General features: G+C 39.7%; 1 protein-coding gene across 1 annotated transcript in view; it reads right to left on the bottom strand.

Annotated features, from left to right (window-relative positions):
• Positions 1-22,031, bottom strand: part of KCP (kielin cysteine rich BMP regulator) — a 565,655-nt gene that overhangs the window by 162,603 nt on the left and 381,021 nt on the right. The window contains 3 exon segments of the mRNA XM_053716343.1: positions 3,113-3,203; positions 3,374-3,459; positions 4,996-5,172. Coding sequence (XP_053572318.1) covers positions 3,113-3,203; positions 3,374-3,459; positions 4,996-5,172 — 354 coding nt within the window.

Below are 22,031 nucleotides of genomic sequence, written 5' to 3'. Positions count from 1 at the left end.
GGGGCAGCAGATTAGGGGTTTATAGGTATAATGTAGGTGGCGGCGGTGTCCGGTCGGCAGATTAGGGGTTCAAATTTTTTTATTATAGTGGCGGCGATGTGGGGGGCCTCGGTTTAGGGGTACATAGGTAGTTTATGGGTGTTAGTTTACTTTGTAGCACAGTAGTTAAGAACTTTATATTCACACGTTAGCCCATAAAGCTCTTAACTACTGATTTTTTTTGGCGGTAGGAGTCTTGTCGGTAGAGGGTCTACCGCTCACTTCTCCCAAGACTCCAAATACCGGCATTAGGCCGGCAACAAAATAGACAAGGCAGAAATCTGACCTTTCAGAGTACTTGCTGACAAACCCTTCTCCAGGTCCTCCTGGAGAAAAGACAAAATCCTTGGAATCCTGACTCTACCCCAAGAGTAGCCTCTGGATTCACACCAATACAGGTATTTACACCATATCTTTTAGTAAATCTTTCTTGTCACAGGCTTACCAGCCCGGATCAAGGTCTCAATAACTGATTCTAAGAACCCGCACTTAGATAAAATTAAGCATTCAATCTCCAAGCAGTCAGTTTCAGAGAAGTGAGATTTGGATGAAGTAAGGGACCCTGAAGTAGAAGGTCCTTCCTCAGAGGTAGTCTCCAAGGTGGAAAAGATGACATTTCCACTAGATCTGCATACCAGATCCTGCCAGGCCCTCTACTGCTTGATCCAAGCAATGACTCATGGAAGGAGAGTGAACGGAGGAAACAGATATACTAGACTGAAATTCCAAGGGACCGCCAGAGCATCTATCAAGACGGCCTGTGGATCCCTTGACCCCGAACCGTACTTCGGGAGCTTGGCATTCTGCCAAGATGCCATGAGATCCAGCTCCGGCCTCCCCCATTTGAGGGTCAAACATCTCCGGATGGAGTTCCCACTCCCCGGGATGAAAAGTCTGTCTGCTCAGAAATACCGCTTCTCAATTGTCCACTCCTGGAATGTGGATCGCAGATAGACAGCAGTTGTGGGCCTCCACCCACTGAATAATTCTGGTCACCTCTGACACCTCTGACATGGCCAAGGGACTCCACTGAGGTTATGTTGTCTGACTGGAACCTGAAACCTGATAAACCAGGCTAAAGCTAACTAAGGCCAGGCCACTACAGCATTGAAGATGGCTCTCAACTCTAGGATGTTTATGTGAGAACTGACTCCTCCCAAGTCCATAGACCCTGAGCCTTCAACGAGCCCCAGACTGCTCCCCAGCTCAGTAGGCTGGCATCCGTGGTTACAATTACCCAGGTAGGTCTGCGGAAGCAGGTTCCCTGGGAGAGGTGTTCCTGAGACAACGACCATGGAAGAGAATCTCTTGTCACCTGATCCAGATCTATTTGAGGAGACAGATCCACGTAGTCCCTGTTCCATTGTCTTAGCATGCACAACTGCAGAGTCCTTAGATGGAACTGAGCAAACAGGATGATGTCTATGGAAGCTACCATCAGAACAATTACCTCCATGCATTGAGCAACTGACAGCAGAGGGGAGGACTGAAGGGCAAGGCAAGAGTTGAAAATCTTGGTCTTTCTGACCTCTATCAGAAATATCTTCATAGATAGGGTATCTATTATGGTCCCCAAGAACACTACCCTTGCAGCCAGAATCAAGGAACTTTTTCTCAGATTTACCTATCGGTGGGAATGAAGAAAAGACAACAATATCTCCATATGAGAGTTTGCTTGTTGAAAAGATGATGCCTGAACCAGAATGTCATCCAGATAGGGCACCACTGCAATGCCCCAAGACTGGATCACCACCAACAGAGCCCCCAGGACCTTTGAGAAAATTCTGATCAAGATGGTATAAGGCCAGTCAGTTCAGATGATCGACTGACACAGATACATAGCACTTTAGACCATGAAATCCATAGTACATAGAATATACAGTAACACATCCTTTTTATACTCACACCATTATAAACAACTGGGTTTAACATCACATGATCTTACCCTGGCATATGGGGCAGTCACAAGGTCCAGTAACAGGGTGCGGGCAGGATGTGGACACACACAGCTTACGACTACATTGTACAGAACCAGCCTGGAATTAAAAAGGAGCGCAAAAACTGCTAGCCGCCTCTGAAGGAAACCGCCTCCTTGATCATGGGCGGTCCCGGCGGACATTAGAATCTATAGCAGAGCCGCAACAGTGAAACTCCGTACAGCACATAAAAATAAAAAACTGCACATTACATAAACAGTCCTTGACCGGATCTAAACCAGAGAAAAGGATAGAGACTGTGCCCAACAAAAAGATGTTCAATACTCCTCTCGTCCCCAGTGCCTGCATAATCTGCCTGCAATTAACCCTCAATAGGGTCCATGGTATAGATTTAACTGCTGAAGTGCCATATTTTTCCAATAAAAGAAAAATAAACTTGGCACTTACCTGAATCTATATCTGTCCGGCAGAAGGACAGCTCACCTGGTTTGAGAGGGTGTCCTCCCTCACATGGACCTGTGGAAAAAAAGAAAGACTGAGTAAGCTTACTCAGGCTTTCAGGATAGGGCAGTAAAATTGTTTGAGAGGCGCAGTGGGGATTGTACCCCACAAGTTCCCAATTGCTTAAAAGACACTACTGCTCTACTGAAGAGACTGACGTAGGCTACGGCTAGACCCCAGGAAAGATCAGAGCAAACCTACTCTGCTTTAAAATAATTAAATCTTGATTGTAGAACTTCTATCAGACACCTAAAATTCACCACCTCCTTGCAATGCAGGCCAAGAGAATGACTGGGGTTTGTGGGAAGGGAAGTGATACTTAACAGCTTTGCTGTGGTGCTCTTTGCCTCCTCCTGCTGGCCAGGAGTGATATTCCCCTACAGTAATTGATGATGATCCGTGGACTCAACGTGTCATTAGAAAGAAATAAACTAGCCAGTCAATGCCATAGAGATGCACAGGTCCCAAGCCCACCTAATCAAGATGGTATAAGGCCAGTCAGTTCAGATGATCGACTGACACAGATACATAGCACTTTAGACCATGAAATCCATAGTACATAGAATATACAGTAACACATCCTTTTTATACTCACACCATTATAAACAACTGGGTTTAACATCACATGATCTTACCCTGGCATATGGGGCAGTCACAAGGTCCAGTAACAGGGTGCGGGCAGGATGTGGACACACACAGCTTACGACTACATTGTACAGAACCAGCCTGGAATTAAAAAGAAAAATGTGTATCCTTGAAGTTGTAATGGGATGTAGACATGATGACACCATAAGGATTTGTAGTGGCTCTTATGCCCCTTCATACTCTATGATGGTTTTCCAGGGAAGGGTAATGTCTGATACCGCAGAATATGCTCAGTCACTGCATGTACTCACCCTGCATGTGCACTCTGAGCAGGAAGGATTAGATGGATCAGGGACAGATGCACCATTAATTAGATCAGCTCCGTTATATGAACAACCTGATGTGGGCAGAAACATGAGGAGAAATACAGGTTAGGAAATTGTTCAATACGAAAGTACTGGAGTATGAATGTGTGAAATTGATAGACAGGACAGGGAAGAATGACAGAGATACGATGATATAGGAATAGTATAGTGAGTTAGAGAGATGGGCTGTAAAGAAAGTTAAACCCTAAAGTGAGATGGGTAAAAGAGATAGACATGAAAATCGGTAATGGAGTGGGAAAGGGAGGAGGAAAAAATAAGGGAAGAGTGCCAGGCTTTGTATAAATAATAAGTAGACCTATGCATAAAGAATAATAGACCTACATATAAAGAATAAGTAGACCTATGTATATAGAACAAGTAGACCTATGTATAAAGAATAATAGACCTACGTATAAAGAATAAGTAGACCTACGTATAAAGAATAAGTAGACCTATGTAGAAAGAATAAGTAGACCTATGTAAATAGAACAAGTAGACCTATGTATAAAAAATAAGTAGACCTATGTAGAAAGAATACGTAGACCTATGTAGAAACAATAAGTAGACCTAAGTAGAAACAATAAGTAAACCTATGTATAAAGAATAATAGACCTACGTATAAAGAATAATAGACCTACGTATAAAGAACAAGTAGACCTATGTATATAGAACAAGTAGACCTATGTATAAAAAATATGTAGACCTATGTATAAAGAATACATAGACCTATGTAGAAACAATAAGTAGACCTATGTATAAAGAATAAGTAGACCTATGTATAAAGAATAAGTAGACCTATGTATAAAGAATAAGTAGGCCTATGTATATAGAATAAGTAGACCTATGTATAAAGAATAAGTAGGCCTATGTATAAAGAATAAGTAGACCTATGTATAAAGAATGAGTAGGCCTATGTATATAGAATAAGTAGACCTATGTATAAAGAATAAGTAGACCTATGTATATAGAATAAGTAGACCTATGTATATAGAACAAGTAGACCTATGTATAAAGAATAAGTAGACCTATGTATATAGAATAAGTAGACCTATGTATATAGAACAAGTAGACCTATGTATAAAGAACAAGTAGACCTATGTATAAAGAATAAGTAGACCTATGTATAAAGAATAAGTAGACCTATGTATAAAGAATAAGTAGACCTATGTATAAAGAATAAGTAGACCTATGTATAAAGAATAAGTAGACCTATGTATATAGAATAAGTAGACCTATGTATATAGAACAAGTAGACCTATGTATAAAGAATAAGTAGACCTATGTATAAAGAATAAGTAGACCTATGTATATAGAATAAGTAGACCTATGTATAAAGAATAAGTAGACCTATGTATATAGAATAAGTAGGCCTATGTATAAAGAATAAGTAGACCTATGTATATAGAATAAGTAGGCCTATGTATAAAGAATAAGTAGACAGACACACACACAGAGTGGAAGAGATAAGGGGAAATCAGGCTCAGATAGATGATGAGGCTCTGAGATTAAGGAGTAACAGGAAGGCAAAATGTTGTCACATGGGCAAACTGTGACTTGTCTTTACTTACCGTCACAGATCGGGCAACACTTCCCTGCCGGAGTGCTGGGGTGGATGCAGCCGGCTTTGTAACATGGCTTCTTGCTACAGGTCACAAAGCCATCAGCACAAACACAACGGCTGCACAAGTCATGCGGTGAGGAGAACTCCTGGCCATTCAGGTACACATTACCCAGATACTGACAGTCTGTAAGGTGTGTATACATTGTAACTATACATAATGCCCCAATAACAGTCTGTAAGGTTTGTATACATTGTAACTATACATAATGCCCTAATAACAGTCTGTAAAGTGTGTATACATTGTAACTATATATAATGCCCCAATAACAGTCTGTAAGGTGTGTATACATTGTAACTATACATAATGACCCAATAACAGTCTGTAAGGCGTGTATACATTGTAACTATACATAATGCCCCCAATAACAGTCTGTAAGGTGTGTATAGATTGTAACTATACATAATGCCCCAATAACAGTCTGTAAGGTGTGTATACATTGTAACTATACATAATGACCCAATAACAGTCTGTAAGGTGTGTATACATTGTAACTATACATAATGCCCCAATAACAGTCTGTAAGGTGTGTATAGATTGTAACTATACATAATGCCCCAATAACAGTCTGTAAGGTGTGTATACATTGTAACTATACATAATGCCCTAATAACAGTCTGTAAGGTGTGTATACATTGTAACTATACATAATGCCCCAATAACAGTCTGTAAGGTGTGTATACATTGTAACTATACATAACAGTCTGTAAGATGTTGATACATTGTAACTATACATAATGCCCCAATAACAGTGTGCAAGGTGTGTATACATTGTAACTATACATAATGCCCCAAATAACAGTCTAGCAGGTGTGTATACATTGTAACTATACATAACAGTCTGTAAGATGTTGATACATTGTAACTATACATAATGCACCAATAACAGTCTGTAAGGTGTGTATACATTGTAACTATACATAATGCCCTAATAACAGTCTGTAAGGTGTGTATACATTTTAACTATACATAATGCCCTCAATAACAGTCTGTAAGGTGTGTATGCATTGTAACTATATATAATGTCCTAATAACAGCGTGCAAGGTGTGTATACATTGTAACTATACATAATGCCCTAATAACAGTCTGCAAGGTGTGTATACATTGTAACTATACATAATGCCCTAATAACAGTCTGTAAGGCGTGTATCCATTGTAACTATACATAATGCCCTAATAACAGTCTCTAAGGTGTGTATACATTGTAACTACACATAATACCCCCAATAACAGTCTGTAATGTGTGTATACATTGTAACTATACATAATGCCCCAATAACAGTATGTAAGGTGTGTATACATTGTAACTATACATAATGCCCCAATAACAGTCTGTAAGGTGTGTATAGATTGTAACTATACATAATGCCCTAATAACAGTCTGTAAGGTGTGTATACATTGTAACTATACATAATGCCCCCAATAACAGTCTGTAAGGTGTGTATACATTGTAACTATACATAATGCACCAATAACAGTCTGTAAGGTGTGTATACATTGTAACTATACATAATGACCCAATAACAGTCTGTAAGGCGTGTATACATTGTAACTATACATAATGCCCCCAATAACAGTCTGTAAGGTGTGTATAGATTGTAACTATACATAATGCCCCAATAACAGTCTGTAAGGTGTGTATACATTGTAACTATACATAATGACCCAATAACAGTCTGTAAGGTGTGTATACATTGTAACTATACATAATGCCCCAATAACAGTCTGTAAGGTGTGTATAGATTGTAACTATACATAATGCCCCAATAACAGTCTGTAAGGTGTGTATACATTGTAACTATACATAATGCCCTAATAACAGTCTGTAAGGTGTGTATACATTGTAACTATACATAATGCCCCAATAACAGTCTGTAAGGTGTGTATACATTGTAACTATACATAACAGTCTGTAAGATGTTGATACATTGTAACTATACATAATGCCCCAATAACAGTGTGCAAGGTGTGTATACATTGTAACTATACATAATGCCCCAAATAACAGTCTAGCAGGTGTGTATACATTGTAACTATACATAACAGTCTGTAAGATGTTGATACATTGTAACTATACATAATGCACCAATAACAGTCTGTAAGGTGTGTATACATTGTAACTATACATAATGCCCTAATAACAGTCTGTAAGGTGTGTATACATTTTAACTATACATAATGCCCTCAATAACAGTCTGTAAGGTGTGTATGCATTGTAACTATATATAATGTCCTAATAACAGCGTGCAAGGTGTGTATACATTGTAACTATACATAATGCCCTAATAACAGTCTGCAAGGTGTGTATACATTGTAACTATACATAATGCCCTAATAACAGTCTGTAAGGCGTGTATCCATTGTAACTATACATAATGCCCTAATAACAGTCTCTAAGGTGTGTATACATTGTAACTACACATAATACCCCCAATAACAGTCTGTAATGTGTGTATACATTGTAACTATACATAATGCCCCAATAACAGTATGTAAGGTGTGTATACATTGTAACTATACATAATGCCCCAATAACAGTCTGTAAGGTGTGTATAGATTGTAACTATACATAATGCCCTAATAACAGTCTGTAAGGTGTGTATACATTGTAACTATACATAATGCCCCCAATAACAGTCTGTAAGGTGTGTATACATTGTAACTATACATAATGCACCAATAACAGTCTGTAAGGTGTGTATACATTGTAACTATACATAATGCCCCAATAACAGTCTGTAAGGTGTGTATACATTGTAACTATACATAATGCCCTAATAACAGTTTGTAAGGTGTGTATACATTGTAACTATACATAATGCCCCCAATAACAGTCTGTAAGGTGTGTATACATTGTAACTATACATAATGCCCCAATAACAGTATGTAAGGTGTGTATACAATGTAACTATACATAATGCACCAATAACAGTCTGTAAGGTGTGTATACATTGTAACTATACATAATGCCCTAATAACAGTTTGTAAGGTGTGTATACATTGTAACTATACATAATGCCCCCAATAACAGTCTGTAAGGTGTGTATACATTGTAACTATACATAATGCACCAATAACAGTCTGTAAGGTGTGTATACATTGTAACTATACATAATGCCCCAATAACAGTCTGTAAGGTGTGTATACATTGTAACTATACATAATGCCCCAATAACAGTCTGTAAGGTGTGTATACATTGTAACTATACATAATGCCCCCAATAACAGTCTGTAAGGTGTGTATACATTGTAACTATACATAATGCACCAATAACAGTCTGTAAGGTGTGTATACATTGTAACTATACATAATGCCCCAATAACAGTCTGTAAGGTGTGTATAGATTGTAACTATACATAATGCCCTAATAACAGTATGTAAGGTGTGTATACATTGTAACTATACATAATGCACCAATAACAGTCTGTAAGGTGTGTATACATTGTAACTATACATAATGCCCCAATAACAGTCTGTAAGGTGTGTATACATTGTAACTATACATAATGCCCCAATGACAGTATGTAAGGTGTGTATACATTGTAACTATACATAATGCACCAATAACAGTCTGTAAGGTGTGTATACATTGTAACTATACATAATGCCCCAATAACAGTATGTAAGGTGTGTATACATTGTAACTATACATAATGCACCAATAACAGTCTGTAAGGTGTGTATACATTGTAACTATACATAATGCCCCAATAACAGTATGTAAGGTGTGTATACATTGTAACTATACATAATGCCCTAATAACAGTCTGTAAGCTGTGTATACATTCTAACTATATTTATTTTAACTAGGTAGAATATTTATTAAACTATTTAATAACTACCTAGCTAAAATACTTACAAAATTACCTGTAAAATAAATCCTAACCTAAATTACAATTAAACCTAACACTACACTATCATTAAATTAATTAAATTCAATTAAATAAACTATAATACAAAAATGGAGGACCTCTTATTGCCCCGCTTGGATGAAGAATTCGGCCCGGCTGGGTGAACACGGCTCAAGGTAGGGTGATCTTCAGGGGGTTAGTGTTAGGTTTTTTTTAAGGGGGGTTTGGGTGGGTTAGAGTAGGGGTATGTGGGTGGTGGGTTTTAATGTTGGGGGGGTTGTATGTTTTTTTACAGGTAAAAGAGCTGATTACTTTGGGGCAATGCCCCGCAAAAAGCACTTTTAAGGGCTGGTAAAAGAGCTGATTACTTTGTAATTTAGAATAGGGTAGGGACTTTTTTTTATTTTGGGGGGCTTTATTATTTTATTAGGGGGCTTAGATTAGGTGTAATTAGTTTAAACTTCTTGTAATTCTTTTTATATTTTCTGTAATTTAGAGTTTGTTTTTTTGGTACTATAGTTTAGTTTATTTAATTGAATTTAATTTTAGGTATTTGTAGTTAGTGTAGTGTTAGGTTTAATTGTAACTTAGGTTAGGATTTATTTTACTGGTAGTTTTGTAAGTATTTTAGCTAGGTAGCTATTAACCCCTTAATGACCGCAGCACTTTTCCATTTTCTGTCCGTTTGGGACCAAGGCTATTTTTAAATTTTTGCAGTGTTTGTGTTTAGCTGTAATTTTCCTCTTACTCATTTACTGTACCCACACATATTATATATCGTTTTTCTCGCCATTAAATGGACTTTCAAAAGATACCATTATTTTCATCATATCTTATAATTTACTATAAAAAACATTATAAAATATGAAGAAAAAATGGGAAAAAACACACTTTTTCTAACTTTGACCCCCAAAATCTGTTACACATCTACAACCACCAAAAAACACCCATGCTAAATAGTTTCTAAATTTTGTCCTGAGTTTAGAAATACCCAATGTTTACATCTTCTTTGCTTTTTTTGCAAGTTATAGGGCCATAAATACAAGTAGCACTTTGCTATTTCCAAACCACTTTTTTTCAAAATTAGCGCTAGTTACATTGGGACACTAATATCTTTCAGGAATCCCTGAATATCCATTGACATGTATATATTTTTTTTTCAAAGACATCCCAAAGTATTGATCTAGGCCCATTTTGGTATATTTCATGCCACTATTTCACCGCCAAATGCGATCAAATAAAAAAAATTGTTCACTTTTTCACAAATTTTTTCACAAACTTTAGGTTTCTCACTGAAATTATTTACAAACAACTTATGCAATTATAGCATAAATGGTTTTAAATGCTTCTCTGGGATCCCCTTTGTTCAGAAATAGCAGACATATATGGCTTTGGCTTTGCTTTTTGGTAATTAGAAGGCTGCTAAATGCCACTGCGCACAATACGTGTATTATGTCCAGCATTGAAGGGGTTAATTAGGGAGCATGTAGGGAGCTTCTAGGGTTAATTTTAGCTTTAGTGTAGTGTAGTAGACAACCCCAAGTATTGATCTAGGCCCATTTTGGTATATTTCATGCCACCATTTCACCGCCAAATGCGATCAAAGTAAAAAAAACGTTAATTTTTTCAAAATTTTAGGTTTCTCACTGAAATTATTTACAAACAGCTTGTGCAATTATGGCACAAATGGTTGTAAATGCTTCTCTGGGATGCCCTTTGTTCAGAAATAGCAGACATATATGACTTTGGCGTTGCTTTTTGGTAATTAGAAAGTCTCTAAATGCTGCTGCGCATCACACGTGTATTATGGCTAGCAGTGAAGGGGTTAATTAGGTAGTTTGTAGGGAGCTTGCAGGGTTAATTTTAGGTTTAGTGTAGAGATCAGCCTCCCACCTGAAACATCCCACCCCCTGATCCCTCCCAAACAGCTCCCTTCTCTACCCCACCCCACAATTGTCCCCGCCATCTTAAGTACTGGCAGAAAGTCTGCCAGTACTAAAATAAAAGTTTTTTTTTTTTTTTTTTAAGAAAAAAAAAAGCATATTTACATATGCTGTGTTTAGGATCCCCCCTTAACCCCCAACCTCCCTGATCCCCCCCAAAACAGCTCTCTAAGCCTCCCTCTCAGCCTTATTGGGGGCCATCTTGGGTACTGGCAGCTGTCTGCCAGTACCCAGTTTGAACAATCAAATGTGTATTTTTTATTTTTTTTTTAATTTTTTTCTGCAGTGTAGCTCAATCCCCTCACGGACCAACCCCCACCACCTAAATCACACCTAAGGGTTTTTTTTTAAGCATTAAATGTCCCACTTTTATTTTGTTTTGGGATACATTTTTTCCGTAGTGTAGCGGTTCCCACCCGCTCCCTCCCCGTGCACGCGCCCGCCCCGCCCCCTCGTGCACGTGCGCGCGCCCGCGCACGCCCCCGGACTTACCCGCCCACGATCCCGCCCCCCTCCACATGACCAGGGCCATCGATGGCCGCCACCCACCTCCCACACCGGCTCCCACCCACCAACGATACCGGCCATCGATGTCCGGTGCAGAGAGGGCCACAGAGTGGCTCTCTCTGCATCGGATGGCCGTAAAAGGTTATTGCAGGATGCCTCCATATCGAGGCATCACTGCAATAACCGGAAAGCAGCTGGAAGCGAGCAGGATCGCTTCCAGCTGCTTTCCACACCGAGGACGTGCAGGGTACGTCCTCAGGCGTTAACTGCCTTTTTTCTGAGGACGTACCCTGCACGTCATCGGTCGTTAAGGGGTTAAATATATATGAACTATTTAATAACTATTCTACCTAATTAAAATAAATACAAAGTTGCCTGTAAAATAAAAATAAATCCTAAAATAGCTAAATATAATTATTAATTATATTGTATCTATCTTAGGGTTTATTTTACAGGTAAGTATTTATTTTTAAATAGGAATAATTTAGTTAATAATAGTAAGTTTTATTTAGAATTATTAAAATAATATTAAAGTTAGGGGGGTGTTAGTGTAAGTGTTAGACTTAGGTTTAGGGGTTAATGAGTTTAATATAGGTGGCTGTGGTATAGGGGGGCAGGATAGGGGTTAATAAGTTTAATATAGGTGGCGGCGGGGTCCGGGAGCAGCGGTTTAGGGGTTAAACATTTCATTTAGTTGCGGCGGTTTAGGGGTTAATGAGTTTAATGTAGGTGGCGGCGGTGTAGTGGGGGGCAGGATAGGGGTTAATAAATATAATGTAGATGGCGGTGTTTAGGGGTTAAACAATTTATTTAGTTGCGGCGGGGTCCGGGATCCGCAGGATAGGGGTTAATAATTTTAATATAGGTGCCGGCGGTATAGGGGCGGCAGATTAGGGGTTAATAGGTATAATGTAGGTGGCAGCGGGGTCAGGGAGCAGCGGTTTAGGGGTTAATATATTTATTATAGTTATATTATAGGGGGGTAATAACTTTATTTAGGTGCGGGGGGCTCCAGGAGCGGCGGTTTAGAAGGTAAAACAGTATAGTTTAGTGTGGGTGCTTAGTGACAGCGAGATCGATGACTGTTAGTTAACAACAGTCCGCTGCTCATCGCCCCGTACTTGGTGCGCGGCTTCTTGACAGCTTTCTTGATAACTTTGGCGAATGTATTCAGGTCCGCGGCAGCGATGGTAGGCAAGCGTATTGGGCCGGCGAATGCAGGAAAGTAGACAGTTTCATACATAGAGGCCATTGTAACTATACATAATGCCCCAATAACAGTCTCACCTAGATTACGAGTTTTGCTTTAAGTTTTTAACGCTGAAAAAATTGCCATTTCAGCATAAAAACAGTAACGCAGCCATTACGAGTCTTGTCGGTATAGCTATACCACAAGAATTTTAGCCTGTAACGCATTATCAATCCTGCACTCCAAAAAAATGACGTTATTGCATGGCATTTTCGTAGCGCCAGTATTACAGGTTGTGCGGTGAGGCTAAAATGCTTGCGTTACAGCCTATACCGACACGATCCGTTCCACTATATGAGACCAGTAGTTATGAGTTTTGTGCAACAAAACTGTTACACAAAACTCATAACTAAAATGTTACAAAGTACACTAACATCCATTAACTACCTATTAAGCCCTATTCCGCCACCCTCCCACATCGCAAACACTATTTAAAACTTATTAACCCCTAATCTGCCGCTCCCGACATCACAGACAATATTAAAAGTTATTAACCCCTATTCTGCCGCTCCCCAACATCGCCACCAGTAAATAAGGTTATTAACCCCTAAATCTCTGGCCTCCCACATCACCGCCACTAAATAAACCTAATAACCCCTAAACCACCAGCCCCCACATTGGAAAAAAATAAATTAAACTATTAACCCCTAAACCTATCAACTCCCTAACTTTAAATTAAAATTACAATATCCCTATTTTAAAATAAATAAAAAACATAATTTATGCTTACCTGATAAATTTATTTCTCTTGTAGTGTAGTCAGTCCACGGGTCATCCATTACTTATGGGATATATTCTCCTTCCCAACAGGAAGTTGCAAGAGGATCACCCAAGCAGAGCTGCTATATAGCTCCTCCCCTCACATGTCATATCCAGTCATTCGACCGAAACAAGACGAGAAAGGAGAAACTATAGGGTGCAGTGGTGACTGGAGTTTTAATTAAAATTTAGAGCTGCCTTAAAAGACAGGGCGGGCCGTGGACTGACTACACTACAAGAGAAATAAATTTATCAGGTAAGCATAAATTATGTTTTCTCTTGTTAAGTGTAGTCAGTCCACGGGTCATCCATTACTTGTGGGATACCAATACCAAAGCTAAAGTACACAGATGATGGGAGGGACAAGGCAGGAACACTTAAACAGAAGGAACCACTGCCTGTAGAACCTTTCTCCCAAAAACAGCCTCCGAAGAAGCAAAAGTGTCAAATTTGTAAAATTTTGAAAAGGTATGAAGTGAAGACCAAGTTGCAGCCTTGCAAATCTGTTCAACAGAGGCCTCATTCTTAAAGGCCCAGGTGGAAGCCACAGCTCTAGTGGAATGAGCTGTAATTCTTTCAGGGGGCTGCTGTCCAGCAGTCTCATAGGCTAAACGTATTATGCTACGGAGCCAAAAAGAGAGAGAGGTGGCTGAAGCCTTTTGGCCTCTCCTCTGTCCAGAATAAACGACAAACAGAGAAGAAGTTTGCCGAAAATCTTTAGTTGCCTGTAAATAGAACTTCAGGGCACGAACTACGTCCAGGTTATGCAAAAGACGTTCCTTCTTTGAAGAAGGATTAGGACATAATGATGGAACAACAATCTCTTGATTGATATTCCTGTTAGAAACTACCTTAGGTAAAAACCCAGGTTTAGTACGCAGAACTACCTTGTCTGAATGAAAAATCAGATAAGGAGAATCACAATGTAAGGCAGATAACTCAGAGACTCTTCGAGCCGAGGAAATAGCCATCAAAAACAGAACTTTCCAAGATAACAGCTTAATATCAATGGAATGAAGGGGTTCAAACGGAACCCCTTGAAGAACTTTAAGAACTAAGTTTAAGCTCCACGGTGGAGCAACAGTCTTAAACACAGGCTTAATCCTAGCTAAAGCCTGACAAAAAGCCTGAACGTCTGGAACTTCTGCCAGACGTTTGTGTAAAAGAATAGACAGAGCAGAAATCTGTCCCTTTAAGGAACTAGCAGATAAACCCTTTTCTAAACCCACTTGTAGAAAAGACAATATCCTAGGAATCCTGACCTTACTCCATGAGTAACTCTTAGATTCACACCAATATAAATATTTACGCCATATCTTATGGTAAATTTTTCTGGTAACAGGTTTCCGAGCCTGTATTAATGTATCAATAACCGACTCCGAGAAACCACGCTTTGATAGAATCAAGCGTTCAATCTCCATGCAGTCAGTTTCAGAGAAATTAGGCTTGGATGGTTGAAAGGACCCTGAATTAGAAGGTCCTGCCTCAGAGGCAGAGACCATGGAGGACAGGACGACATGTCCACTAGGTCTGCATACCAGGTCCTGCGTGGCCACGCAGGTGCTATCAGAATCACCAATGCTCTCTCCTGTTTGATTCTGGCAATCAATCGAGGCAGCAACGGAAACGGAGGAAACACATAAGCCATCTTGAAAACCCAAGGGGCTGCTAGAGCATCTACCAGCGCCGCTCCCGGGTCCCTGGATCTGGATCCGTAACAAGGAAGCTTGGCGTTCTGGCGAGACGCCATGAGATCCAGTTCTGGTTTGCCCCAACGCTGAATCAGGTGAGCAAAGACCTATGGATGAAGTTCCCACTCCCCCGGATGGAAAGTCTGGCGACTTAGAAAGTCTGCTTCCCAGTTCTCCACGCCTGGGATGTGGATCGCTGACAGGTGGCAAGAGTGAGACTCTGCCCAGCGAATTATCTTGGAGACTTCTAACATTGCTAGGGAACTCCTGGTTCCCCCTTGATGGTTGATGTAAGCCACAGTCGTGATGTTGTCCGACTGAAATCTGATGAACCTCAGTGTTGCTAACTGAGGCCAAGCTAGAAGAGCATTGAATATTGCTCTTAACTCCAGAATATTTATTGGGAGGAGTCTCTCCTCCTGAGTCCACGATCCCTGAGCCTTCAGGGAGTTCCAGACTGCGCCCCAGCCCAGCAGACTGGCATCTGTTGTTACAATCGTCCAATCTAGCCTGCGAAAAGTCATTCCTTTGGACAGATGAACCGGAGACAACCACCAGAGAAGAGAATCTCTGGCCTCCTGGTCTAGAGTCAGTAGAGGGGACAGATCTGAATAATCCCCATTCCACTGACTTAGCATGCATAATTGCAGCAGTCTGAGATGCAGGCGCGCAAATGGCACTATGTCCATAGCCGCGACCATTAAGCAGATCACTTCCATGCACTGAGCTACTGATGGCCTTGGAATGGAATGAAGGACACGGCAAGCATTTAGAATCTTTGACAACCTGGACTCCGTCAGGTAAATCTTCATCTCTACAGAATCTATCAGAGTCCCTAGAAAAGGAACCCTTGTGAGTGGTAACAGAGAACTCTTTTCCAAGTTCACTTTCCACCCATGCGACCTCAGAAATGCAAGAACTATCTCTGTATGAGATTTTGCATTTTGAAAACTCGACACTTGTATCAGAATGTCGTCTAGGTACGGAGCCACCGCTATGCCTCGCGGTCTTAGTACCGCCAGAAGTGAGCCCAGAACCTTTGTAAAAATTCTCGGGGCCGTAGCTAACCCAAAGGGAAGAGCTACAAACTGGTAATGCCTGTCTAGAAAGGCAAACCTTAGGTACCGATAATGATCCTTGTGAATCGGTATGTGAAGGTAGGCATCCTTTAAGTCCACTGTGGTCATATACTGACCCTCTTGGATCATGGGTAGGATGGTTCGAATAGTTTCCATTTTGAACGATGGAACTCTTAGGAACTTGTTTAAGATCTTTAAGTCCAAGATTGGTCTGAAGGTCCCCTCTTTTTTGGGAACCACGAACAGATTTGAGTAAAACCCTTGCCCTTGTTCCGTTCGCGGAACTGGGTGGATCACTCCCATTACTAAGAGGTCTTGCACACATTGTAGAAATGCCTCTTTCTTTATTAGGTTCGTTGATAACCTTGACAGATGAAATCTCCCATGTGGAGGAGAAGCTTTGAAGTCCAGAAGGTATCCCTGAGATATGATCTCCAACGTCCAGGGATCCTGGACATCTCTTGCCCAAGCCTGGGCGAAGAGAGAGAGTCTGCCCCCCACTAGATCCGTTTCCGGATAGGGGGCACTTACTTCATGCCGTCTTAGGGGCAGAAGTAGGCTTTCTGGCCTGCTTGCCCTTGTTCCAGGATTGGTTGCTTTTCCAACCCTGTCTGTAAAAAGCAGCAGTTCCTTCCTGTTTTGGAGCGGAGGAAGTTGATGCTGCTCCTGCCTTGAAATTACGAAAGGCACGAAAATTAGACTGTTTGGCCTTTGATTTGGCCCTATCCTGAGGAAGGGAGTGACCATTACCTCCCGTAATGTCAGCAATAATTTCTTTCAAACCTGGCCCGAATAAGGTTTGCCCTTTGAAAGGAATATTAAGCAATTTAGATTTAGAAGTCACATCTGCTGACCAGGATTTAAGCCATAGCGCTCTGCGCGCCTGGAGGGCAAAACCGGAGTTCTTAGCCGTTAGTTTGGTTAAGTGCACAACGGCGTCCGAAACAAACGCATTAGCTAGCTTAAGTGCTTTAAGCTTGTTCATAATCTCATCCAATGGTGCTGTGCGAATGGCCTCTTCTAGAGACTCAAACCAGAAAGCCGCCGCAGCAGTGACGGGCGCAATGCATGCAAGGGGCTGTAATATAAAACCTTGTTGAACAAACATTTTCTTAAGGTATCCTTCTAATTTTTTATCCATTGGGATAGTGGTGCGTTTAGCTAAAGTAGAAACTGCTCCCTCCACCTTAGGGACCGTCTGCCATAAGTCTCGTGTGGTAGCGTCTATTGGGAACATTTTTCTAAATATCGGAGGAGGGGAAAAGGGCACACCAGGTCTATCCCACTCCTTGCTAATAATCTCTGTAAGCCTTTTAGGTATAGGAAAAACGTCAGTACACACCGGCACCGCATAGTATTTATCCAGCCTACATAACTTCTCTGGGATCGCGACCGTGTCACAATCATTCAGAGCCGCTAACACCTCCCCTAGTAATACGCAGAGGTTCTCAAGCTTAAATTTAAAATTTCTATTGGGCTCCACATTGGCTTTTAAACATAATGAACAAGCAGATTCATCTGTATCAGACATGTTTAAACAGACTAGCAATGAGGCTAGCAAGCCTGGAAATTACTTTCAGAAAATTTTCCAGCAATGTAAAAAACGCTGCTGCGCTTTTAAAACACAAAAAGACAATTACAGTTGAAATAACAATGAACAAATTCAGTTATAGCAACCAAATTTTACATTAAATGTATGAAATCAGCAGAGGATTGCACCCACTTGTAACGGATGATTAACCCCTTAATACCCAAAAAACGGATAAACAAATTAACAGTTAACGGTTTTATCACAGTCAAACACACTGTCACAGGTCTGCTGTGACTGATTACCTCCCTCAAATATAAATTTTGAAGACCCCTGAGCTCTCCGGAGACGTCCTGGATCAAGGAGGAAGAAACAGGAAGACTATGATTGAATTTTAACTGCGCAACAAGGCGCTAACACAAAGCCCCTCCCAGTCATATTACACAGTGGGAGACCAGCTATAACGGTTTCTATGCAAAAATATACGTTAGCCATGTGGAAAAAATCATGCCCAAAGAGATTTATCACCAAGTACCTCACAAAACAATTAACATGCCAGTAAACGTTTTAAAAAACAACATTTCATATGTTGTGTAAAGTTATCACTAAGCCTGCTACCAGTCGCTTCTACTGCAGTTAAGGCTCATACATTATTACAGTATTACCAGTATTTTTTCAGTCAAAATCTATTCCATAGAAAATAACTCTACTGTGTATACCTTTACCAGCCTGATACCAGTCGCTACTATGGCATTTAAGGCTGTACTTACATCATATGGGTATCGGCAGTGTTTTCTTAGTCAATTCCATTCCTAGAAAATATTTTACTGCACATACCTCATTTGCAGGGGACCCCGCATGCTATTCCCTTTTCTGAAGTTACCCCACTCCTCAGAATATGAGAGAACAGCCAGTGGATCTTAGTTACGTCTGCTAAGATCATAGAAAACGCAGGCAGATTCTTCTTCCAATACTGCCTGAGAGAAAAAACAGCACGCTCTGGTGCCATTTAAAATAACAAACTTTTGATTGAAGAATAACTAAGTAAAAAACTCCTAACTCCTCTCACGACCTCCTTCTTTGTTGAGTGTTGCAAGAGAATGACTGGGTATGACATGTGAGGGGAGGAGCTATATAGCAGCTCTGCTTGGGTGATCCTCTTGCAACTTCCTGTTGGGAAGGAGAATATATCCCATAAGTAATGGATGACCCGTGGACTGACTACACTTAACAAGAGAAACTTACCTGTGAAATAAAAAAATTAAGTTTAAACTAACAATTAACCTAACATAACTATTATACTAAAATTAAAATTACTACCAATTAAATAATCTATATTACACATAAAAAAACTAACACTACTAAAAAAAATTGTCTAAAATTACAAAAAATAAAAAAATACTAAATTACAAAAAATAACAAACGAAATTTAAGGGCATTCAGCTCTTTTACATTGCACTGAAAAGGGCATTAAGCTCTTTTACATAAATCCCAAACCCTAAATTAAAAAAAAACCCACCCAAAAAGATTTTAAAAAAAACCTAACACTAACCCCCGAAGATCCACTCACAGTTTCTGAAGTCCACACATCCAGGCGGCGAGAAGTCTTCATCCAGGCAGTGAGGTCTTCATCCATCCAGGCAGCATCTTCTATCTTTGCAGGGCGTCCTCTTCATACGATCACCGCCATACACTGGATCTTTAATGCAAGGGAGCCTTTTCAAAATGGCGTCCCTTGCATTCCTATTGGCTGATTTGAGTCTTGAAATTCAAATCAGCTAATAGGATGAGAGCTACTGAAATCCTATTGGCTGTTCAAATTAGCCAATAGGATGAGAGCTACTGAAATTCTATTGGCTGATTTGAATACCCAATAGAATTTCAATAGCTCTCATCCAATTGGCTGTTTCAAGAATCAAATCAACCAATAGGTGTACGGCGGTGACAGTATGAAGAGGAAGCTTCGCGATGGATGCTTTCAAGGATGGATCCGCTCCGCGCCGCCAGGATAAAGATAGAAGACGCCGCTGGGATGAAGATAGAAGATGCCGCCTGGATAAAGGCTTCTTGCCGTCTGGATGAGGATGGATGTCCAGATTTCAGAAACTGTGAGTGGATCTTCGGGGTTTAGTGTTAGTTTTTTTTTTTAATTTTTTTGGGTGGGTTTTTTTTTTAGATTATTGTTTGAGCTTTTTTTAAAAGATCTGAATGCCCTTTTCAGGGCAATGTAAAAGAGCTGAATGCCCTTTTAAGGGCAATGCCAATACAAATGCCCTTTTAAGGGCAATGGGTAGCTTAGGTTTTTTTTAGAGTTAGGTTTTTTATTTTGGGGGGTTGGTTGGGTGGTGGGTTTTACTGTTGGGGGGGTCTTTGTATTTTTTCAAGGTAAAAGAGCTAATTTCTGTAGGGCAATGCCCTACAAAAGGCCCTTTTAAGTTCTATTGGTAGTTTATTGTAGGGTAGGGGGTGTTTTTATTTTGGGGGGCTTTTTTATTTTTATAGGGCTATTAGGTGTAATTGTTTTTATTTTTGATAATTTTGTGTTTGTTATTTTTTTTGTAATTTAGTATTTGTTATTTTTTGTAATTTTAGACTTACATTTTTTTTAGTAGTGTTAGGTTTTTTAATGTGTAATTTAGTTTTTTTAATTGGTAGTTATTTTAATTTTAGTATAATAGTTTAGTATAATAGTTATGTTCAGTTAATTTATAGTTTAAACTTAGTTTTTTTTTTAATTTTACAGGTAAGTTTTTTTTTATTTTAAGATAGGGATATTGTCATTTTAATTTAAAGTTAGGGGGTGATAGTTTTAGGGGTTAATAGTTTAATTTATTAGTGGCGATGTGGGGGGCTGGCGGTTTAGAGGTTAATAGATTTAGTTAGTGGCGACGGTGTCGGGGAGCGGCGGAATAGGGGTTAATAACTTTATTATATTGGCGAGGATATGGGCGGGCGGCAGATTTGGGGTTAACATGTTTTAAATAGTGTTTGCGATGGGGGCAGGTGGCAGTTTAGGGGTTAATAGGTGGTTTATGGGTGTTTGTGTACTTTGTAACAGTTTAGTTATGAGTTTTGTTATGAGTTTTGTGAATTTTTTTTATTTCTGCTCTCAGATAGCAGAATGGATCGTGTCAGTATAGGCTGTAATGCAAGCATTTTAGCCTCACCGCACAACCTGTAATACCGGCGCTATGGAAATCCCATGCAAAAACTTATTTTTTTTTTAGTGCGGGATTGACGTTGCATTACAGGCTAAAATGCTTGCGGTATAGCTATACCGACATCACTCGTAATGGCTGCGTTACTGTTTTTACGCTGAAATGGCCATTTTTTCAGCATTAAAGGGACATTGTACCCACATTTTTTCTTTTGTGATTCAGATAGAGCATGCAATTTTAAGCAACTTTGTAATTTACTCCTATTATCAATTTTTCTTCATTCTCTTGCTATCTTTATTTAAAAAGAAGGCATCTAAACTTTTTTTTGTTTCAGAACTCTGGAAAGCAGATTTTTATTGGTGGATGAATTTATCCACCAATCAGCAAGAACAACCCAGGTTGTTCACAAAAAAATGGGCCGGCATCTAAATTTACATTCTTGCATTTCAAATAAAAATACCAAGAGAATTATGAAAATTTGATAATAGGAGTTCATTAGAAAGTTGCCTAAAATTGCATACTCTATCTGAATTATGAAAGACAAAATTTGGGTTCAGTGTCCCTTTAATACTGTAATGCACAACTTGTAATCCAGCCGAATATGACTTGAGTAATAGCTCCTCTAACTATAGCATTACCTGATCTATAGCTCCCATAATGATAGGTAATATTGTGACTATAAGAGGTGCTCTGAGTTATAGCACCTAAAATTATAGAATTACCTGTTCTATAGCTCCTCTCATAATGACAGAGCTCCTCGTATAATGATGGTATTATCTGAGTAATAGCTAATCCCCTAATGACTGTATGACCTGTGTAATAGCTCCTCCCATAATGGCTCTATGACCTGAGTAATAGCTGCTCTTCTAAATACAATATGACCTAAGTAATAGCTCCTCCAATAATGACTGTATGACCTGAGTAATAGCTGCTCTTCTAAATACAATATGACCTGAGTTATAGCTCCTCCCATAATGACTGTATGACCTGAGTAATAGCTGCTCTTCTAAATACAATATGACCTAAGTAATAGCTCCTCCCATAATGGCTGTATGACCTGAGTAATAGCTGCTCTTCTAAATACAATATGACCTGAGTTATAGCTCCTCCCATAATGACTGCATGACCTGAGTAATAGCTGCTCTTCTAAATACAATATGACCTAAGTTATAGCTCCTCCCATAATGACTGTATGACCTGAGTAATAGCTGCTCTTC

The sequence above is a fragment of the Bombina bombina genome, chromosome 6 (assembly GCF_027579735.1).
Source record: "Bombina bombina isolate aBomBom1 chromosome 6, aBomBom1.pri, whole genome shotgun sequence".
Classification (NCBI taxonomy): domain Eukaryota; kingdom Metazoa; phylum Chordata; class Amphibia; order Anura; family Bombinatoridae; genus Bombina; species Bombina bombina.
The sequence above is the reverse complement of the archived record's forward strand: the minus strand, read 5'-3'. Positions and strand labels throughout refer to the sequence as shown.